This window comes from Chenopodium album, chromosome 19 (assembly GCF_948465745.1).
Source record: "Chenopodium album chromosome 19, dcCheAlbu1.1, whole genome shotgun sequence".
Classification (NCBI taxonomy): Eukaryota; Viridiplantae; Streptophyta; class Magnoliopsida; order Caryophyllales; family Amaranthaceae; genus Chenopodium; species Chenopodium album.
In genome coordinates this window covers 10,511,661-10,535,888 of record NC_137852.1, presented here as the reverse complement: position 1 = coordinate 10,535,888, position 24,228 = coordinate 10,511,661, and the positions used below count along the sequence as shown (strand labels likewise).

General features: G+C 34.0%; 3 protein-coding genes across 3 annotated transcripts; all 3 read left to right on the top strand.

The window, feature by feature from the left end:
- The first annotated feature begins 4,447 nt into the window (after positions 1-4,447).
- LOC145593998 (putative disease resistance protein RGA1) lies at positions 4,448-8,078 on the top strand. The gene is made up of 2 exons (XM_081650346.1): positions 4,448-6,542; positions 7,972-8,078. The coding sequence occupies exons 1-2, from the start codon at positions 4,448-4,450 to the stop codon at positions 8,076-8,078; spliced, it is 2,202 nt and encodes a 733-aa protein (XP_081506472.1).
- A 4,362-nt stretch (positions 8,079-12,440) lies between these two features.
- On the top strand, positions 12,441-15,437 carry LOC145593997 (putative disease resistance protein RGA1). The gene has a single exon (XM_081650345.1). It carries the CDS (start codon positions 12,441-12,443, stop codon positions 15,435-15,437), a length of 2,997 nt encoding a protein of 998 aa, XP_081506471.1.
- Positions 15,438-17,537: 2,100 nt separating this feature from the next.
- Positions 17,538-18,929, top strand: LOC145593995 (putative FBD-associated F-box protein At5g53635). The gene has a single exon (XM_081650344.1). It carries the CDS (start codon positions 17,538-17,540, stop codon positions 18,927-18,929), a length of 1,392 nt encoding a protein of 463 aa, XP_081506470.1.
- Positions 18,930-24,228: the final 5,299 nt, after the last annotated feature.

Below are 24,228 nucleotides of genomic sequence, written 5' to 3'. Positions count from 1 at the left end.
CTTTGTTTGGTTGATGGAGAGAAGTTAGTGCTTGATTTTGTTTGGAAGATGCTGGTGTCTGATTGTCTTGTATTGCTTGGAAGGTACTTTTGTGGATTTCCTTCAAAGTTCCTGGCAATGGGTGTGTAAATGTTGCCTGGATATAAGGAATATGGTGTCGAGGAGTCTTGGACTAAATTCTTGATACTTGGTTATGAATCAGTGATTAGGGCTATATGTTGTTAGGGAACAAATGGTGCTGGTGATACACGAGGAGACCACTGCTGAGGAATATGTTTAATTTGGAAAAACGACTTTCAAGGATATCATAGTTCATGGCAGTCCAGATGTTTTGGGGGTTGGAGGCAGCTTCTTGGAGAGCCTTGTCTCCATTCATTGCGTTACTGATGTTGGCTATTAGGGAGCTTATGACAGCTAAGTATATTTTTCTTTCTAATGTTTCCTTCTTTCTTGCTTTGTACATAATTGTGAAATTAAGTGTTGCCAAGTTTCTTGAAGACAGATTGTTGTTTTCCCAAAAGAGACTTGAAATGTTTATATTGTTGTATCATGCTACGATCAAAATTCCTTAGCTTGCTTTTGAGCAGAACCTTCCTAAATATGCCAGTTATGTTTTTTCTCACACTCATGTGATTGCATGAATTAATTTACTATACATCGGGTTAACTTTTGTCAAATTTAGTGTCACTTTTGTCAAATTTATCAATGAACCATAAATAACTCGCATATGTCAGAGTAACTTTTGTGCGTTTTAGTGTGACCCTCACGTGACGAGTTAATACCGGTAAACCAAAGTCTATGGTCTGGAAACCGGGGAAGGTGTTTTGTCACCCAAAAAAAAAAAAAAAAAAAAAAAAAAAAAAATCTGCTTTTAGGTTTGTTATAATAAAAAAATATAAAATTATAAGCTGTTTTTTCACAAAAAAAAAAAAGATTATAGAAGGTGTTATTTGCCAATTTTCCTTTTTTTTTTTTTTTTTAAAGAAACTTAGAGCTAATGCAATAACAATTTTGATTGAAAATATACAGTAATTGAAAATAGAATTGATGAAGTGTACTTGTATTCAGCCTCTTACGAAATATCACAAAAAAAATGACATCATTGTAATCACAAATTTTAAATCTGCAAAATATAGATTTAAAACAAATGCAATAAAGTATTAAACTTATTAATTTCATAATTTTGGATACAATCTCTAATTTTGATTCTCTCATTCGATCTCCACTTTGACTTAGCTTTGATGTAATCCAAATTGACTTGATTCTTGAACATGGGCCGTTGAAGCTTGATCTCGATCGAAGATTTGATGCAAAACTTTGACTTAATTATTAATGTAGATATTTTACTTGAATTATTGAATGAGGGCCGACAAGGCTTGCTTTCGATCAATGACTATTTGATGTAGAGATTATAAGGTGTTCTTGATGATTTGAAGTCCTTCTTTCCTGCGTGTTGAGAGTCATCGAGGCTTGATCTTTTCCACGGGTGATCTTCTATAGAATAACAACACGTCAAATGCTTGTTGTTCTTCTTCCAGGTTTAGAAAGGTTTAGAGTATTTGATGAGAGGTTTAGAGTGTTTGAGAGACCTTTTCTATATTTTGATTCTCCTTGTTTCCTTTAGGTTTTCATCTTCTTCATTTATAAAGTGAGACACCTTAAGGTGAGTTAGGGATTGATATGTATTTGGGCTTTAGATTTGATAATCATGACTCATTTACAATAGCTAAACCCATTTTAGTAGGTTTTCACTATTTAATAAACAAATTAATTCAAAGAATTAGAATAGGCTAATTTAATTTATTTTACCCAAAATAATTAAATTTAATTAATTGTCAAATAAACAGGAGTGAATACTTTGACTCTTGACCCGTATGTATAATATCCGATGTGGCACTTTAATACTACAATCATCAATGCTTTTAGGCAAGAAAAAAAATTCATTAGAAAGCAACACGTATACAATTTCGAAGAGAGATGATATCAGCGGTTGTAATTTTAGTAATAGTCATTGATAGATTAGTAAATGGGTATTTTTGAATTAGTGTGAACATTTTTAAAATTTAGTTTCAATTTTTTTCAAAAAAATATTAATGTTAAAAAAAAAAAAAAAAAAAAAAAAGAGGGTGTCCTAGTTAATCTCAGATTAACATTTCTTAAGAAAATTAAAAAGTAGAAATTTTCTAAGAAAAAAAAAAAAAAGTTAGAATTTGAAACGGAGCTTACATTTCAGCTCCAGGTAGGAAAACAAATCCTTCTAACCCAATCCCAACTAAGTAGTCCTACAACAAAAGAATAACTCATACCAATATTCATTTTTCCAATTATCTTGATTGTCTTATATATATCACCGAGTTCTATAATGCACACCACCTGTTCGACAAAATGACACTTGAAATGGCTATATGTGATTGACGGGTTGTTTACTTGTTTTAGTTAATAAACCCAGTTAACGAAGGAGATTAATTAAGGTGTTGCCAATGCAACTGCCAAGGTTTTCTTATGCTCTTGATGAAATGATGATCCTCAGCAGTTGTTTCACCATGTTTTGAATTGGGTATGATTTCTCAAACTTTTAACTGTTAAGATTTCTGATTAACTAATCACATACTGGGTATTATTTAATTTTTGAGAAGAGAAGTTTACTTTATTCTTATTTTCACTTTTTATATTGCAACTTAATGGGAAAGACCAATTCACGTGCTCCACCATGCCTACACATGATCCTATCCGTTGATAACTCGCTACCATACCGGAACAACAATAATAAATATATCTGGCTAACCAAGAGAAGTTGACCCATACCTACTTACTATAGTCATAACAAAGATTAAGATTATTTAATAGACTAGTTGCTTCAAAGTTACATTTCATTATTCACAAGTCTCTTGAAAATAGAGTAGATGTTCCATTATTTAACCTTAAACCAAGATTAGTTGGTAAAACCTTGCCATGAAATGCGGATGTCATGTTGGGGTGCTCACTAATACCATTCCCACTTAATATTTAATTTGGTCCATTATTAGCTTGTTGGTCGGTGCTCACTAGCACCATTCTCACTCAGTCACTCATATTAAAAATTTGGCATTGCATTGAATTCTACTAGCCAGCCCACATGCACACAATGGATCATATTTTAAACCTTCTAGATTGAACCAAGTAATTTAGTACTACCCTCCGTTCCCTTTTATTTTTGACGTTTGGAATCATGCGCGGTTATTAAGAAATTGTGTAAAGTAGAGGAATAGTGGAATAATTCAATGATTGAAAGTACAATTTTACTTTGGAAAAGAATAATGTACATGTGGGGTGAAGAATGTAAGAAGGAAAAAGAAGAGAGAGAAGAGAGAAAGTAATAATGAGTATTAGAAAACCATTAAAATAGAACTAAAAGTACAAATGCACATGACAAAGTAAGGATATTTGAGTATTTATATTGTAAAGCAAGGGTAATTATGTCTAAAATTTATGACTATAAAAGGAAAAAATACTAAATGTAAAGAATAAAAAGGAACATCTAAAATGGAAACGTAAAGAACAAAAGGGAACGGAGGGAGTACTACTTACAACCTTATTATGCGGAATTAAGACATCAAGTTTGAAATTGTGTATTGATTATCACTTACTTTCACTTACTATCACTAACTATCCTTTTCTCTTCCTCTCAAAAACTCTCATTTTCACTGTCTCTTTTCTGCAACCAAAAATGGATATTGGAACAGCCATGTCTGTTGCTCAAACTTTGTTTGCAGCGCTGCAGTGTTCTCAGCTCAATGAGATCTGCTCCATTGCTGGTTGCAAATCCAAACTCGATGAACTCCGTTGCACTGTCTTAAGAATCAAAGCTGTGCTCAAGGATGCTGAGGCCAAGCAAGAGCTGTCCGAACAAGAACGGTTCTATATTGAAGAACTCAAGGATGCTGTTTATCAAGCTGATGATCTCTTCGATGAGTTTGTCACTCTTGCTGAGCGGAAGCAACTCTCCAAGGGTATCAAGGTTCGTGTGCTTTCTCTTTTCACCAAGTTTGGTGCTGCTTACAATATGACTCAGGGGGTTAAGAGGATCAAGAATAAGTTGGATGCTATTGCTTATGATAAGCGGTTCAGCTTGAGCATTGATCCTAAGCCTATCAAGAATCGAAGGCTTGAGACCTGTGCTTATGTGTATGAAGCTGATATCATCGGAAGAGAGCTTGATTTGGAGAAGATTGTTGGTGTGCTGCTCGATTCTAATGTTCAACATAACGTCTCTTTCCTTTCTATTGTGGGGATTGGAGGGTTGTAAAAAACTGCTCTTGCCCAACTCGTGTATAACGATACAAGAATCACAAGTGCATTTCCTTTGAGGTTGTGGACTTGTGTCTCCGATGAGAATGAGGAGTTGTTGGATGTGCGGGGGGTTCTTAATAAGATTCTAGGTTCAGCTACGGGTCATGAGGGCTCTACCATGGATTCGTTGCAAAGACAACTTCGAGAACAACTTGCTGGGAAAAAATACTTGCTTGTTTTGGATGATGTATGGACTGAAAATTATGAGCGCTGGCATACATTGAAGCAATATTTGATTGGAGGTCAGAAAGGAAGTTGGATTGTGGTTACAACACGTTCACATCGAACTGCGGAAATCATAGGAGATGGTGCAAGGCACGATTTGCAAGGCTTGTCGAAAGAAAATTCATGGTGTCTATTTAAAAGAGTAGCATTTGGATCTCATCATTCAAGTCTTCCCGAAGACTTGGTTAAAATTGGCCAAGACATTGTTGAGGAATGTGTGAATGTCCCTCTTGCAATTAGAGTGATGGGAAGTCTTCTTTATGGCCAAGACAAACAAAAGTGGCTTTCTATTCAGAAAATGGGATTAGCGAAAGTTAAAGGAAGCCAAAATAGCATCATGCCTACACTGATGCTTAGTTACTATCAACTTGAATCCCCATTAAAAAGTTGTTTCGGCTATTGTGCAATTTTTCCTAAAGATCATGTAATGGAGAAGGGTACATTGATTAGGCTTTGGATGGCACAAGGCTACATTGCGGTAGATGACCATCAAAGCCCTGAAGATCTTGCCGAGGAGTATTTTTCGATTTTGTTGCGAAGATGTTTCTTCCAAGACGTGGAGAAAGACGAATATGGAAATATTAGATCATGTAAGATACATGATTTAATGCATGATGTTGCTCAAGAAGTTATGGGTAAGGAGATTTGCATAGTGAAAACCATGGATGGGGATGTGGACCAAAAAGTTTGTCATGTTGCTATCAAAAAGAGTGAAAATACAAACTATTCATTTAATAAAACCCAGGTACGTTCTCTTCTTCAATGTAGTGAGTATGTAAGTTACAATAACGTCGATCCGGTTGCATTAGTAGCGAACTGGAAGTACTTAAGGGCATTGGATTTGAGTTTCTTGAAGAGCAATAGTTTGCCAGGCTCAATAGGTGATTTGATACACTTGAGGTATCTAAACCTCACACACAGTGAAAGTCTAGAAGTTCTGCCAGGTTCAATTACAAAGCTAGGTAATCTTCAGACTTTAATCTTATTTTGCTGTAGAAATTTGAAAGAGTTGCCAATAGATTTGACGAAGCTGGTTAAGCTGAGGGTCTTAGATTTAAAATTCTGTTATGCGCTAAGGTATATGCCAAGCGGGATGGGTAAGCTGAGTTGTCTTCACACGCTTAATTGGTTTTTGTTGGGAGATACAAGTTCAAGTAAGAAAGAGGTTTTTGATGGGCTGGAAAATCTAAAAGCTCTTAAAAATCTAAAAGGTCATCTTTATATGAAGATGGAATATATTAATACAAGTGCAAGTGGTTATATGATACTTGGTGGAAAGGAGGGAAGCTGCCTGGGGAATAAGGAACACCTCAAAGAACTGGTGTTTGATTTTGGTAATGAGTATTATGTTTTCGATAAAAGGGAGAATGATAAAAAGGAGGAGTATGATGAAGCATTGATGGAAGTGTTGCAGCCACATTCTAATCTCATGAGTTTGGAAGTATGGGGATATAAAGGTGTGAGAATGCCGCAATGGGCAAGGAAAGATTACTTGGCAATCAATCTCCCTAATCTTGTTCATTTAACATTTGTTGATTGTCCAAAACTGCAGTATTTGGGACAAATAAAGTTTCCTCAATTGAAAAAATTAAAGGTGTGCCATTGCCCAGACCTAATAGTTATTCTAGAGTGTCCTGCATTGGAACACCTAAAATTAGCTTATTTCAATGAGAGATTGGAAATTTTACCAATTTCAGGGGCCTCATCTTATGAAATTGGTCCCAAATTAAGGGAGGTTGAAATTGACAATGTGGCATGGCTGAAGTTGCTGCCCAAGAACCCTTTTCGTGATGGTGCAACGCTTGTCATAGAAGAAGACAGGGAAGTTGAGAGTTTGGGAGAAGCTAAGGAGGTATTCCGTTGCTGTTCGTCTTCGCTGAAATACTTGAAAATTAAAGGTTGCCGCAAATTGAAGAGTGTAGTAAGTGGAGGATTAGAGCATCTCTCTGCCTTGGAGGATTTAACAATTAAAGGTTCCTATGAATTGAGTGAGTCAGAAGAAGTAGAGAGAGAGTATTCCTTTTGTCAATCCCTCCACTCATTGACATTAGGTTCACAAATGCCCAATTGGATACAACACTTGACTTCCCTTCAAAGACTTGTTATTTGGGGTCGGGTAGAACTGCCAAAATGGATGTCCAAACTCACCTCTCTTAGGTTTCTTCTACTCCCCAAACACCTGAAAGAAAGATGCCAACAATCAACTGGAGAGGACTGGCCCCTCATTCAACACATCCCTGAAATTCAATTTATATTACTCCCTTCGTGATTTTTTAAGTGATATACTTTCTATTTCCGGCCGTGTTTTTTTAAGTGATATATTTTCTTTTTTGGCAAAAATATACATTAAAATATTATATCTCTCTTCTGTCATGGTCTCCACCCAAACCCACTATTACTTTTTTATAATATCTTTCCTCTTACATTCATTACTTTTCAATAGACTATTAACCCCACTATCTTTCTTTAACAATTTTTTAATACTTCACTACCCCACTTCCCTCTTATTTTATTTAAGTCAATTAAATTGCCTAAAACTATGTTCCGGTCAAAATGTATCACTTAAAAAAACACGGAGGGAGTATGGTAGTTTCTCTGTTTTCTGTGATTCTCATTCCCTCTGTACAACACAGCTGAATAATGCCCATTACCTATTTAATGAAATGACTTCTTTTGTTACGCATCTTACTTTTAATAGATAATGTTTCTCTTACTACTATGATTTTGCCTTTTGATCATGATCTATCTGCTGCTGCTTTGGTGTATCTCAAGATGCTCTAGTTTCCATTATCCATGTTCCAAGATATGTAGACCAACTCTGCTCTCAAATATATATTGTATGATTAAAAAACAAATAGACGTTTTTGTATAATTCGGCCTCTTACAACTTATACTCTCAGTCGTCTCAGATACATATTCTATGATTAAAAAACCAAATACAATTTTTTAAAAAAATCACCCTCTTACAACTTACTCTTGAATATGCTAACAAGCTTCCAACTTATCTTTATGTTTAAGAGTAGAAAATTTAGTACTGCAACATGCATGACTACTGAATCTTGGATGATCTTATGATCCTTCCACATTTTAAGCAGTTTGTATTGCCTTAAATCATATCTTCTCTCTGTTACTTAGTACCTTAGCACATTTAAACAAGCTAGTTTAATTACTGCCTTGCATCATATCTTCTCTGTGCTATTGCAGAGATAGATCTGCTACAGAGTTTTGTACTTTCGCCAAATGTAATGAATTGTTCCCCTACGGACTCATTTCTTAAAGCCCCAAACTAAAGCATTTCTGAAGGTTTGGAGCATCTTCTATCGTGTACATATTACCATTATTATAAGGCTAGTATAGAACATAAAGTGGGACTTGAGGATGGCTTGTCATGGTGATAACACGCTGTATTGGTCATAGTCACACATGCTGCTGTTGCTACTGCTTCTGCTGCTGTTATTAATTCTGCTGCTTTTAGTGATCTCATTACAGTCATCAGCATCACAAGAAAGATCAAACTGTTATAGCCCTGTATGTAGTTCTGTTTCAGTTTTATTGACTAATCAGATTTATAGGATTCAAAATTCCGAATATATATATCTCGGATCCAAATGTACTACCTGTACATTTTCTTCTTCAAATAAATAGAAGAGCAACCTTTCTTCTGTTTTCTTTCAAAGAAGTATACATCTCCGGCACTATTGTACTACTCGTACATATTTAATTCAAATAAATAACAGAAGCTAGCTAGCCATCCAAAAATCCAAACCTATTCACTATTTTTGTTTGCTCATTCGTGCAAAGTGTACAATCTTGGGTGCATTTGTCCTGCTCAACCTGAAAATGATTGCTGTCTAAGAATTTTGTAGCTTTGGATATAGCTTGATGATTGATTTAATATCGATGATAGATTGAGCAGAAAATCCTAAATAATTTCTATGGTTTGCACATCGTGTCTGCTCGACTTTTATTATTTGATCCAGCCATGTATTTTCCACTTCATAACTTCATTTTAAACTTTTGCAAGCTATGTTTTATGATTATAGTTGAAATATCTCTATTTATTAGCTTTAACTTTCTTTTCTACCATTATAAAACCATCAACCAGGCGCTGGTGTCTGTTTGAACAATGTTGAACAATCAACTTTGTTTGTTGATAACACAAATATAATTTGCACAATTCATTCCCTTGTAGATTGATGACACTGGTCAGTAATAAACTAATAACACTGGTGAGCAATGTGTAAACTTAACTTAAAAAAATGTCACAATCTTTTGTAAACTTAACTGAAAAGTAGTTAACTAAAAAAAATGTTACCAAAAAGACTTGCGTGGACCTGGTCCACAATAATATTATTGTGGACCCGAAGTTTATACATACGCAATTGAAATTATATTGAACATAGTGACCCTTATTTTCAACATAATAATCTTATTTTTAACATATTAACCTTTATTAAAACTTGTATAACGTTTAATATTATTGTGAACTTGAAATATGGCGTTATGACCCTAATTTTAACATAGTGACATTTATTATCTATATTGACCTTATAAAATTTTTGAGTAAAAAAGTTTACCTCTTTTAGCCTATATATTACCAAAATGATTTTAATTTTAAACACATTGACCTTTATTTTATTATAGTGACTTTTTTTTAATTAATTAAATAACTATAGTTTCTCTAATGTTAGTGGTACAAAATAAATTAGTGTGAACCTAGTCCAATTAAGAATTTGTACACATACTTATGTGAACTTAACTAATTAGCATTAATCATCCTCTCCAAATCAATGATTTTATAGGATAAAAAAACACAATAGTAAGTAGTGACGTCACATGTTTAAGTGCTTAAAACGAGTGATACATGACGTATATTCTATTATTTTATACTCCCTCTGTCCCCGAAACAACGATTCATTTGACCTAACTTTAGTCCCAAAAAGAATGACCCATTAGCATGAAAATATCCACCAGTTTGCAACAATATTTGTGCAAAATTAGCTTCCCCATATAAAATTTAGTTTTTCCATGTACTTTTATTACTTTCTCTCTCTACTTTTTTATAAACCCCTTTAAATTTATCTTTCCGATATACTTTTACTTCTTTTATTTAACTTTATTAATACCCGCGAAATCAACCCAAATGGATCGTTTTTTCGGGGACGGAGGGAGTAATAATTATGTTTTATGATACGTACTCCTTCCGTTTTTAAATACTTGCTCCACTTTCCTTTTTTGGCCGTTTTTAAATTATTGCTCCATTTCCTTATTTGGAAAACTTTATCATATTTATAATTAATTTCTCTCACTTGGTGGACCCAACATATATATTCTCTCTCCTCCAATTCTCTCCACTACTTTTGCCCTTTTACATTTTTTTATTTTTCCACCAACCCCAACTACCTCCATATTTTATTACTTTCTCCAATTTCTCCTAAAACTCCGCGCAAAGAGAAATGGAGCAAGTATTTAAAACGGAGGGACTAATAGATAAAAAATACGGAGTAAATAGATTTACCCATCATGTTTTATTTAGCTTTCGGTATTGTATTTGCACAAATATTTGTATGCGGCTGGCCACATGGTGCGGCAGGGGTTACTTGTATGGAGTTACTATAGGTGTTACTTGTTTCTGGGGTTACTTGTATGGGTGTTACTGGTTTTGTCAGGGGTTACTTGTATGGGTGTTACTGGTTTTGTCAGGGGTTACTTGTAGGTGTTACCTGTATTCTGGGGTTACTTATATGGGTGTTACTGGTTTTGGTCAGAGGTTACTTGTAGGTATTACTTGTATTATGGGGTTACTTGTATAAGTGTTACTAGTTTTGGTCCGGGGTTACTTGTAGGGTGTTATTGGTTTGGTACGAGATTTTGATCTGGGGTTACTCAACCCATTCAAGTGTTCCATACAAGTAACCCCAGAATACAAGTAATTCTAGAATTGAAACAAGTAACCCAGAATACAATTTTTTTTCTTCAAGAGTTACTTGTACGATGTTACTTGTTTTGGTCAGGGGTTACTTTTAGGGTGTTACTAATTTTGGTCGGGGTTACTTGTAGGGTGTTACTGGTTTGGTATAGGGCATACGTACAAGCAACCCTTGAACAAGTAACCTTGAATAAGTAACTCATACAAGTAACCCATGCATACAAGTAACCCTTAAATAAGCTAGTAACTCATATAAGTAACCCTTGAATAATTAATCATACAAATAACTCTTGAATTAACTCATACAAGTAACCCCTGAATAAGTAATCCATACAAGTAACCCCTTAAAAAAAAACAAGTAACCCCTAAAAAATACAAGTAATCAGTAACTCCTGAAAAAAAAAAAAAAAAACAAGTAACCCTGAATAAGTAATCCATACAAATAACTCTTGAAAAAAAAATTATAAGTAACCCCTAAATAAGTAACCATACAAATAACTCTTGGGAAAAAAAAAAACAAGTAACACCTGAAAAATACAAGTAACCTTGACAATACCAGTAACTCTCATTATTTTTGCTGACTTGACAGCAGGCCACACCATGTGGCTTGCTGTACCAAAAAGGCACTGTTGTATTTGTATTACTGTATTAGTGTAGCACATTCAAGAAATCAAGAATGGGTTTGAGTCTAAAAAGGTAACATTATGAAAAAAGTGAAAAATGCAACCATTAATCTTTTTGTATTCTCCCAGATCCTAGGTGAAAATCAAATCATTCCTTTTACTCACTCCAACTGAATTTGCAATTCCTTCTTGCCTCAATTCATTAAAACCAACCTCAATTTATTCATCCTTTTCCAATTCTCACAAAATTTCAATGTTGGTGAGTAAAATATAATGCACACCAACTGTTCGACAAAATAACAACTTTTGGTACCAAGCTTCAGGTGCTTTTAAATTTCTTTTAATTTGCCATGCTTCATACTTGTAATTTAGTTGATCTTCATACATTGTTATGAGGTTATGCTATTGAATAATTTCCAATACTATACGAATTATAAGATTAACTCGTTCACATTCGCTTTCCATTTCTTTCATGTTAACAGCATTTGCTAGCGCGCTCAGTATTGATCATCACCGTTTTTCTTCGTCAAAATGGTTTCGTGTGATTGGTTTTAGTCATTAAACCCAATAAGCAGCTAAGGGAGATTATAGAGATGCCGAGCTCACCTGATGCTCTTGATGATCCCCCATTTTTGGACTTGGGTATGATTTCTCTCTAGTCTTTATATCTTTTATAATAAAAGTAAACTTGGTTGAACTTTGTTGTTTAATTAATGCAGCATGTTCAATTTTAAATCACATGTTATAGCACTAGTTGTAGCTAGCTAGTATTTCATTCTTTTTACTACCTTTGTTATTTTATAAATCACAACATATTAGAGAAGGACAAGGCTTACGTTTAACCATATCGATCTGCACGTGACCGGCCATTTGTATTATACGATACTTAGTACAAGACACCCATTCCATATTTCAATCCTAATGGTTATAATAGAGAATACCACACCCATATAATACTTGAGCCCTTCATTGTAGACCCAGATAATTTAGTAAAAGATTCATTGTAACCAAGTTATTTAAACAACTGGAAAACAAAAAGAGTACGAAAGCAGAGGTACTACTTGTATTATTAAAACTTCCTTAACTTGCTTTTGAGCAAATCATAGCCATGATATGCGGATATCATGTCGGAGTGGTATAGTAACACCATTATTCCCACTACAGTCAACAAACATTGGTTTAGTAACTTTAATAAAATAATGCTTAGTGCTCTTCAATTTTGGTGTTGAACACCAAAGTAAAATCAAACTTTCTATCACTCACTCGATCTCATCATTTTCTCTTTCTATCACACTCTCCCTTTTCTTTCTCTCTAAAAATTTCTACTGTCAAAAATGGATGTTGGAACAGCCCTGTCTGTTGCTCAAACTTTGTTTGCAGCACTTCAGTGTTCTCAGCTCAAAGAGATATGCTCCATTGCTGGCTACAAATCCAAACTTGATGAACTTCGTGCCACCGTTGTAAGAATCGAAGCTGTGCTCAAGGACGCTGAGTCCAAGCAAGTGTTGTCCGAACAAGAAAAGGTCTATATTGAAGAACTCAAGGATGCTGTTTATGAAGCCGATGATCTCTTTGATGAGTTTGTCACTCTTGCTGAGCGGAAGCAGCTCACCAAGGGTATCAAGGTTCGTGTGCTTTCTCTTTTTACCAAGTTTGGTAAAGCTTACTATATGTCTCAAGAGGTTAAGAAGATCAAGAATAAGTTGGATGCTATTGCGTATGATAAGCGGTTCAGCTTGAGCATTGATCCTAATCCTATTAAGGATCGAAGGCTTGAGACAACCTCTTATGTGTATGAAGCTGATATTTTTGGAAGAGACCTTGATTTGGAGAAGATTGTTGGTGTGTTGCTTGCTTCTAATGTTCAAGAAAATGTTTCTTTCCTTTCTATTGTGGGGATTGGAGGATTGGGAAAAACAGCACTTGCCCAACTTGTGTATAACGATGCCAGAGTTACAACTGCATTTTCGTTAAAGTTGTGGACTTGTGTTGCTGATGAAAATCAGCAGGTGCTAGACGTGCGAGGTATTCTTGATAAGATCCTATTAGCTACGGGTCATAAGAAGGATGAGGGGTCCACCATGGATATGTTGCAAAACCAACTTCGAAAGAAACTTGCTGAGAATAAATATTTGCTTGTCTTAGATGATGTGTGGATTGAAAGTCGTGAGCAATGGAATAGATTGACACAATATTTGGTGGGAGGTAAGAAAGGAAGTTGGATTATTGTTACAACACGTTCACATCTAACTGCAAATATCGTAGGAGATGGTCTAAGACACGAGTTAAAAGGCTTGTCAAAGGATGATTCAATGTGTCTTTTTAAAAGAGTAGCATTTGGATCACAACACTCCAATCCTCCTGAAGACTTGGTCAAAATTGGTGAAGATATTGTAAAGGAATGTGCTAATGTTCCACTTGCAATTAGAGTGGTGGGAAGTCTTCTCTATGGGCAAGAAAAAAATAAGTGGCTTTCAATTCAGAAGCTGGGATTAGCAGAAGTTAAAGAGAGCCAAATTAATATTATGCCTATATTGAAGCTTAGCTACTATAAGCTTGAATCTCCATTAAAGGCTTGTTTTGGTTACTGTGCAATTTTCCCTAAAGATTATGTTATGAAGAAGGATACATTGATAAGGCTTTGGATGGCACATGGCTACATCTCATTTAATGATCCTCAGAGCCCGGAAGATCTTGCTGAGGAATACTTCTTTATCTTGTTGCGAAGATGTTTTTTCCAAGACGTAAGCAAAGGTAATGATGGTAAAATTAGATCATGTAAGGTACATGATTTAATGCATGATGTTGCTCAAGAAGTTGTTGGAAAGGAGGTTTGCACGGTGAAAACCATGAATGGAGATATAGACAAAAAAGTACGACATTTCGCTGTACAAGGTAAACCTTTGAATTATTTTTCTAGTAAAACCCACATACGTTCATGTCTTCAATTCAATGTGTCAATAGGAATTTTCAAGATGGATCAGCTTTGTGTGGATGCATTAGTAGCTAATTGGAAGTATTTAAGAGCTTTAGACTTTAGTGAATCAAGGATCGAGTGTTTGCCGAGCTCAATAGGTGAACTAATACATTTGAGGTATCTAGACCTCTCATGCAATTATGATCTAAAAGTTCTTCCTGAATCAATTACAAAACTATATAATCTCCAGACTTTAGACCTAAGATGTTGTAGAAATTTGAAGGAGTTGCCAAGAGATTTGAGGAAGCTGGTTAAATTAAGGGTCTTGGATTTACAACTTTGTGGTAAGCTGAGGTATATGCCAAGGGGCATGGGTGTGTTGACTTGCCTACACACTCTTAACAAGTTTGTAGTGGGAGGAATGAGTTCAAGTAAGAAAGACGTGTTTGATGAGCTAGAAGATTTAAAAGGTTTAAAAAACCTGAATGATTCTCTTCGTATTTTTATCCAGTTTAAGAAAACAAGTGCAAACACTTACAATATAAATGGAGTGAGGGAGGGAGGGTGCCTTGGTAACAAGGAACATCTCAAAAAAGTAGAGTTACTATTTTCTGGTGATGAAAAGGCGGTGGGAAGGAAGGAGTATGATGAAGCAGTAATGGAAATGTTGCAGCCTCATTCCAATCTCAGGGTGTTGTTTGTGTGTAGATATCATGGTGTGAGAATGTCGCGGTGGCCAAGGGAAGATAGCCTGGCATCCTTTCTCCCTAATCTTGTTCAGATGGAATTTTATGGTTGTTTGAATCTGCAGAATTTGGGACAAATAAGGCTTCCTCTTTTGAAAATATTGTCCGTGGAGAAATGCCCAAACCTAACCGCCGTTCTGGAGTGTCCTTCATTGGGTATAATAAGATTAATCAATTTCAGTGATAGATTGGAAATAACTGATATTGATTCCAATATTAGGGTGGTCAAAATAGACAACTTGGCATGGCTTGATTCGCTGCGCTTTCAGAGTGGTGCGAATAAAGCCAATATGAAGAGTTTTGCATGTCTCTCTGCCTTGGAGGTGTTAGAGATTACACATCGCTCTGATTCAAGTCTATCAGAAGTAGCGGCAGTGAGTGAGGTTCCGTTTTGTCACTCCCTCCGCTCCTTGACATTAAGCTCTGTGTCTCATATGGTGGAGCTGCCCCATTGGATAAGCTACTTGACTGCCCTCCAATCCCTTACACTTTGGGGTTGTAAAGAACTGGAATCATTGCCGAATTGGATGACTAAACTCACCTCTCTTAAGCTACTTCGATTTGATTTTTACTCAGCACGCATAAAAGAAAGATGCCAGGAATCAACCGGAGAGGATTGGCCTCACATTCAACACATCCCTAACATAAAATTCGGGTTCAAGTCTTAGTCTATCTAGTTTCACCGTGATGAGGTAAACTGTTGAATTTTTTCATTCATTTTACGAAATTAGTGTAACAAATCGAAATTATTAGTGTACTTGTAGTCTTTAGGATTGCGTTATTCTGTTATTTGTAAATGAAATCAATCCTCTGTTTCCTGTGATTCTTGCTACCTTATTCTATATTTCTTGTTCAACGAAATTGTGTGATAAGTAGTGTAACTGTTACTCAAGTGGCATCCTTTCTTACATGATTTTTCTTGTTGCTGAGTTTCTTCAAGACAAGAGTTTTATAATTTGTATGACACTGCTGTTCAATTTTCTTGCACGCTTTTCTCATTTGATTGGGATTATGTCACTGTTATCTAGCTTTATCTCATTCACTCTTATCCTAGTATAACCTTTTTTTTTAAGCTCAAGTCTGGCAAAAGTTAGTAATCCTTTGCTTATAAATCACAATTGAATACCCAAAAGAAGAGAAAAACATCATTTTATTTGTAAAAAAAACCACATTTTATTTTTGATGTTGTATATACTACTAAATATTGTAATAAACATAATCTTCTACAGATACATTGTAAGTGGATAGCCCAAAAAAAATTAAAAACAAATAACAGGAAATAAAAAATTTTAATTTTGTGTGGCAAAAAGTCAGTTATAAACTATTAGTTAAATGTTAAGACCGACGTTAGTATTAACCCTATTTTTAATACTATGCATTAATATTTTTAGATTTGAAACTCTTAATTAGAGGTGTCAATTTAGGTAAACGGGTCGGGTTTGAGTCGGGCTAGTCTAGGTCGGATCAACTTAAGTCTAGTCAATTATACCACAAGAACTATTACACGGATTCACACCTATATATATATATATATATATATATATATATATATATATATATATATATATATATATATATATATATATATATATATATATATATATAAAGGGGAGTTTTTTCTCGAGATTTTAGAGTGCCACATAGGATTTAATTTTCTTAGGGTACCATGTAGGATTATAAATTTAAGTTGTAGCCAATTGAATAAGAGATTATTAATTTCTTTTACAATTAAATAATGTAAGCAAAATTGACGAATGAGATTTTAATGTTTAAATTAATTAAATACAAATTATTATCTTTTGAGATTAGGAATTTTATCTAATATTTTAAAATTAATATAATAACAATTTTAATCACATAAATATGAAAAATATTTTTTTTTTACAAAAATTACTAACAAACAGTGCATCGCACGGGCTTCATAAAAGGGAGTTTTTTCCCAAGTTTTCAGAGAGCCACATAAGATTTAACTTTCTTAACGCGCCATGTAGGATTATAAATTTAAGTTGTAGCTAATTAAATACGAGATTATTAATTTCTTTTACAATTAAATAATTCAAATGTCACGTAAGCAAAATTGACGAATGGGATTTTAAAGTTTAAATTAATTAAATACAAAATATTATCTTTTGAGATTAGGAATTTTATCTAATATTTTAAAATTAATATAATAACAATTTTAATCATATATATATATATATAATATTTTTTAAAAAAAATACACGAACCGTGCATCGCACGGGCTTCATCTAGTACAACCTAAACCAAGTAAAAAAAACTAAAAATTAAAAATTAGTACAGTAAGAGTATATGAAGAGTATACAAATCTAAGTATTTTATAATTTGATATAATTTTAATTTATTTTTTAAATGAATTTTATGACGTAAAAATATGATACTTCTAAGATATATATATTGAACACATAGAAACTTTATCGCGAATAAAAGTCCAATATATTTTTTTATCTTTAAAAATTTATCCGAATTCGCTTATGTCTACAACATTCAAGTTTTTAACCTTTAATAATAGAAGCGTACTTTGCACCAAAAAAAATTATAGAAGCTTACTTAGTATTTACTTAGGATTAGGATTAGGATTACTCCGTATAATGCCCTCAGTGTTCGTTTGATCATCTAAATCATATCGTATATTATATAGATATATAGATATACTCGAACAAAAACAACCTGGCCTTTGAAGTTAACAAGAAAGCCAAAGAACGTAAACTGAAAAAATCTTTAGAGAGAGTGATCAAAGTTGCATACATATGGAGTCGGGCAAAGGCCAAGATCGATTGAGCTCACTTCCAGACGATATCCTCACCGAAATCCTCTCTCGCCTTCCAATCAAATCCGCCATTACTACCTCCGTCTTATCCCACCATTGGCGCCACCTCTGGACTGGCGTCACTCGCCTTGAATTCTGCACTATTAGTACATTCGAACTCAGTTACATCCTAAGACATCTGACTTCCCCGAAACTTGAGGTCCTAAACTACTCGCATAATCTCGGTCAAGATACTTTCCGTCAAAAATTGCTACAAGTCATTAGCAGTATGTTATTTCCGATACCTGATTGTTTGCTTAACAATCGATCTCTTGTGACTTTGGATTTGATTGGTCCGTTTGCTAGGGGGGGTGATGCATATAAAGATGTTGATATTCAACTTCCGAATTTGAAGAAGCTTTCGTTACGATCTCTTACTTATCTGCCTCATTGGTTAGGGTCTTTACATAAATGTTGTCCATTATTAGAAGATTTAACTCTAAGGTCTTGTGAATATTTTATGGCTACAATGCCCTCAATGAACATATTTTCCCCGAATTTAAAGTCATTGGAATTAGGGTTGGTCCCTTATAATGTATACCAAACGCCGGATTTCTATTCGATTTTTTCTATCGATGCTCCCAAATTGACAAACCTTGTAACATATGGTTGCGTTTTACCTTATGGATTTCGTACTAAACCAACTGCATTAGTCAAAGTGTGTATCGACTTGAGGAGGTGTGAAATGAGATATGACGAGTTTGAAGACCTTGACGTGGAGCTTCATCGGTTCTCCGAATTTTTCAAAGGAATAATGACTAGTGTTACCAACCTTGAGTTAGTGGTGCAGTGGCAAATGAATATATTCACTTTCTTGAATGTAGATCCGCCCATGTTTTTTAATTTAGTCCGTCTTAAAATGACCTTGTGTGAGTTTAGTCTTAATAATTGCAACCAATTTTTGGTTTCGCTGCAATGCTTCCCCAACTTAGAGCATCTTTGGTTGATCCTCCCTAGAGAAGATCTTTACCAAATAGAGCGAAAATGGTGTGCACCAAATGTTGTACCAGCAAGCTGTTTAATAAGTAAGCTCAAGACGATATCGTTGAAGATAAAGGGACTTGCTAGGAAATATTGTTGGCTCAGTTTTCTAAGTTACATTCTAGGTAATGCAGCAGTTTTGCAAACCTTAAATGTTTGCTTGGTTCATAGATCGCCTGAACGAGAAGAACGTAAGTTTTGTAAGTCCTTGTTTAAGCTTCCAAGGAGCTCATTGACTTGTGAGGTTGTATTTTCGGGTAAGTTTATTACATTATCAAGTAATGAATTCAAAATCGGAAAGCATGTCAATTGTAGGCGATGGTTGATTGACATTTTTTCGTGCTACTTCTGATTTACCAAAAGACAATTTAATATTCAAGCAAAGATGTTAAGTGCGACTGACTACATACTTTATGATGATGGAAGAAAAAATTGGTGTTGGTGCTGGATTCATTAGTGATGGAAAAATTTGATGAGCAATATGGATGAATATATTATTCTCCTAATAAGATCAATACGGAAAATATATCACACATATATTTTCCGATATTATCTCTAACAGTTTTATTTAACATATCATACACGGCATTCCGGATAAATTTGGTGTTAGAGAGAGCTTCATGGAGAGCCTTGTCTTGCCTCATTGCAGTAACAAAGCTATGAGATTATGTTACATGATTGCGGGATATCTTGTTGCCAATTTTTTTTTTGAAACATAGTGTCACATTGCTATTTAAATTTCCTTGCTTATAGATTTTATGTTAGATAAGAACTTATGCATTTGCTTTGCTATGCTAACTCGACTGTGTAGTTTCTGCTTGTTAATTCCGTATTTGTTGTACGTTTGTAATTCGATGGAATGACTCTTTTTGCTACAAAACTCACTTTTTATAGTAGTATATAGAATCTAATACATATTACTTGCTCCTACGGTGAAATGAATTCTTGTGATGGCTTGATTTTTCTGCCCCATGACTTAAATAAGCTTGTTGCAATTCCAAGCTTGTGATGGTCTGAGGCCAACTTAAAAAAAAAAAAAAATTTTTTAAAAAGAATACGGGTCAACTAAAAAGAAAGGGAGGTAGTATTACTTATAACTAGCCGATGAACGGGTTGTTACTTAGGTTATTTTTCTTAAAAGGTGTCGGTGTTGTTGTGAAATTTAATTGGGTATATATACATAGATATTGTAGGTAGGCCTGTACACAGTTTGGTCTGGACCGTTACGATTTGAAAAAATATGGTTTGGTTTCGATTTTCCAGGAAATACGGTTTGTGATTTGGTTTGGTTTTTTAAAATTATAAACCAAACCAAACCGTAAACCAATAAACCGCATTTTAATATTTATATAATTTTTAAATAAATTAAAATAGTTATTATATATTATAAAAAAGATAATAAAACAAAAAAAAATGAAAAATCATTAGAAGACTATACGATCAGTATACTACTATACTCATTCTCAAATATCAATATTTAAAATTCAATAGGTCATTTAACTAAACTTGTCACATGTTGCTACCAATTATTAAAACTATAATGTAGTATGAATTTTTTTTTTTTTTTTGGACAAATGTATTTGTTAATTTGTTATGTATTTATTATGTGTTATTGTGTTAGCACATAGCACTTGATTTTGGTTGTTATTTTTATTAAAACTTTGTAGTATAATTTAATCCCTTTGGGCTAATTATTTGAACTTTGTTATTAATTTATTAATATTTGACAATTTTTAGGAAAAAAATGTCGTCTCATCATAAACCGTAAACCAAAATGCACCAAACCGCATTATTACGGTTTGGTTTGGTTTGGTTTCAATACTAATATGGTTTGGTTTGGTTTGGAAAATTGACCAAACCGTATTTTGCGGTTTGGTTTGGTTTAGACTCAAACCGCACCAAACCAGACCATGTTCACCCCTAATTGTAGGGAATGAAATGACACATTGGTTTAGTTATATTTAAGTTTAGGAGATGAAAAGACTATTTTATTGTTAATGTAATGAACACTAATTAGTTTATCTTTAATATATTATATTGAATATGAAATACTTAATTTTCTTACTTAAATTTGTATGTTTTACTGTTTTAGAATGCATAAAGATTAAAGACTCGAACAATATTTATATATTTTGTTTTTATACAAATGGGAATTTAAAAAGAAAGGATTAAGAGAGGTGACATGTGGCATATGAGTGATTATAGTGACATGTGGTATATGAGTGATTATGGTGACATGTGGCTTAGTATAGATTTTTGGTTTGTGTTTTTAAATACTAATATATAAGTATAGATATAGATTTTGTCAGCTGATAAACTGCAACTTTCTGAGTAAAGAATTTTGATCCTCAACCCCTCCGATAGGAGACTACTCGTATTTTACCGTGTAATAAAAAAAATTATATAGAAAAAATTCATCAATAATATCAATCATCAATCAATACTATATACTAAAGTAATCACCAGCATTATCCCCAAAGTACACGTGTCACACTCACATTAAAAATATTCCCGCCATAAATCCTTTTTTTTTTTAAAAAAAAATAATAATAATAAGATAGCTAATAAGTAAATAAAAAGAGAATATACAACCTAAAAAACAACCTAAAAAATAGAAAAATAATAACAACTAAGACAAATAAATAAATACATTTAATCATTAATCTATAAATGCATTATATATTCCCTTTAATCTATGTATTGTTTGTTTTTTACATAAAAAAAAGGATTTTCATTTGACATGTCAACAAACTAAAATTAGAGATAAGTACTTTACATTAATGTATTTAATCTATATAAATTTGATAATATAGATAATACTACGTATAAGTTATATATTAAAAAAAAAAAATCTTTTGAATATCCGAGCGTTTACTCGGGCAAAAAACTAGTATAATACTAAAACAGACACCAAGAATGACACATGTCAATTTCTGGTTTAAATTTTTCCCTCCAAAATGTTTTATTTTTTTATTTTATTTATTTATTTATTTATTTATTGTCAAATGTCAAATCTTCCTAAACAATATTCAATCACCTAAAATATATATTTTTTTTCCATGTTTAATTACCATATATTTTCCCTTTTGTTTATTCTCGTTCTATATTATACCATTTATATTAGGTAATTTGTATTTTTCTAAAATGATTACGGGCCTGTTTACATTTACTGAACTGAGCTGAAATGAATATTTTATGAGAGAGAGAAATTAAGAGTTGAACTGAACTGATCTGATTAGAGCTGAACTAAACTGAGTGGAGCTGAACTGAACTGAACTGAAATTTAGTAAATGTGAACAGGCCTACGTATAAAAACAATATTATTACTAAGATGTCCATGATGTTATCATTTGTGACCAATCAACTATTGGTGTAGTGGTGATTAAGACTACACTTGGTAGGGAGGACTGTGTTCGATCCTCGCAACAACAATTAGGATAATACTGAAACCTAACCACCACTGATTCTCGAATCCAGATAAGCCCAAAGGGTGAATCGGGTGGAACACCAAAAAAAAATAGTATTATCATTTGTATATTATTTGGTGATACTCATTTTATTTTTATTTAAATTTAAATATAGTACAATAATTTTGTTAAATTCGTGTGTTGCACGAGATCTAAACTAGTGTAGTTATATTTCATAGATCTCTCTCATCTTTCCTTTTGCTCAATTTTAAGTACTTCGTCTTGCCGAACTTCAAAATCCAATCGGACATGGAACGGAAACACCTTCTTGAAACTATCTAAGAGTTGCAATTGAACAAGGCACGTACACCACCATGTCCACACGTGATTCGTCACTAGAATATATGGCCAAACAAGAGAAGATAATTTAAAATAAAGATAATTTAGTTTAAATAAAAAACTACAGAGTACTTTATATGGATTTGCACGTCATTATTCACAAATTTCTTGAAAGCAGAGTTGTTCTTCCATTATATTACCTTAAATCAAGATCATTTAGTGGAACCTTGCCATGAAATGCGGATGTCATGTTGGGTGGGTAATTTGCTCTCATTTTTAATTTGGTCTATTAGTAGCTTGTTGTTGTCAGTGGTCATAAACACCATTACTAAGAACAACACTCACACTCTTTCTCTCACAAACTCTCTTTCTAACTCTCATCTTCTCTCACAAACTCTCATCTTTCTTTCACAAACTCTCTTTCTAACTCTCATCTTCTCTCACAAACCTCTCATTTTCTCTCTGAAAATTTCTGCAACCAGAAATGGACATTGGAACAGCCATGTCTGTAGCTCAAACTTTGTTTGCAGCATTGCAGTGTTCGCAGCTCAATGAGATTTGTTCCATTGCTGGATACAAATCCAAACTTGATGAACTCCGTGGCACCGTCGTAAGAATCAAAGCTGTGCTCAAGGATGCTGAGGCCAAGCAAGTGCTGTCCGAACAAGAACAGCTCTATATTGAAGAGCTCAAGGATGCAGTTTATGAAGCTGATGATCTCTTCGATGAGTTTGTCACTCTTGCTGAGCGTAAGCAGCTCACCAAGGGTATCAAGGTTCGTGTGCTTTCTCTTTTCACCAAGTTTGGTACTGCTTACAATATGACTCAGGGGGTTAAGAAGATCAAGAACAAGCTGGATGCTATTGCTTATGACAAACGGTTTAGCTTAAGCATTGATCCTAAGCCTATAAAGAATCGAAGGCTTGAGACCTGTTCTTATGTGTATGAAGCTGATATCATTGGAAGAGAACCTGATTTGGAGGAGATTGTTGGTGTGTTGCTTGATTCTAATGTTCAACATGATGTTTCTTTCCTTTCTATTGTGGGGATTGGTGGGTTGGGAAAAACAGCACTTGCCCAACTTGTGTATAACGATGCAAGAGTCACAACTGCATTCTCATTAAAGTTGTGGACTTGTGTTGCTGATGAAAATCAGGAGTTGCTTGATGTGCAAGGGGTTCTTGAGAACATTCTAGCTTCAGCTACGGGTAATAAGATGAATGAGGGTTGTACCATGGATTGGTTGCAAAGGAAACTCCGAGAACAACTTGCTGGGAAAAAGTATTTGCTTGTTTTGGATGATGTATGGACTGAAAATTATGAGCGATGGCATACATTGAAGCAATATTTGATGGAAGGTCGGAAAGGAAGTTGGGTTGTGGTTACAACACGTTCACATGTAACTGCACAAATCATAGGAGATGGTCTAAGGCACAAACTAAAAGGCTTGTCAAAAGAAGATTCATTATGTTTATTTAAAAGGGTAGCATTTGGATCACAACACTCAGATCCTCCCGAAGACTTGGTCAATATTGGTGAAGGTATCGTAGAGGAATGTGCTAACGTTCCTCTTGCAATTAGAGTGTTAGGAAGTCTTCTCTACGGGCAAGAAAAAAACAAGTGGCTTTCAATTCAGAAGTTGGGATTAGCAGAAGTTAAAGAAAGCCAAGTTAGTATTATGCCTATATTGAAACTTAGCTACTATAAGCTTGAATCTACATTAAAGAGTTGTTTTAGCTACTGTGCAATTTTCCCAAAAGATTATGTGATGGAGAAGGATACATTGATTAGGCTTTGGATGGCACAAGGCTACATCCCATTTAATGATCCTCAGAGTCCAGAAGATCTTGCCGAAGAATACTTCTCAATTTTGTTGCGCAGATGTTTTTTCCAAGACGTGAGCAA

Excerpts from the sequence above, each read along its gene's own strand:
- LOC145593998 (XM_081650346.1), top strand. The coding sequence starts at position 4,448 with ATGGATTCGTTGCAAAGACAACTTCGAGAACAACTTGCTGGGAAAAAA. Across the intron at positions 6,543-7,971 it reads TAAAGGTTCCTATGAATTGA|TCACACATGCTGCTGTTGCT; the intron begins GTGAGTCAGAAG and ends TATTGGTCATAG.
- LOC145593997 (XM_081650345.1), top strand. The coding sequence starts at position 12,441 with ATGGATGTTGGAACAGCCCTGTCTGTTGCTCAAACTTTGTTTGCAGCA.
- LOC145593995 (XM_081650344.1), top strand. The coding sequence starts at position 17,538 with ATGGAGTCGGGCAAAGGCCAAGATCGATTGAGCTCACTTCCAGACGAT.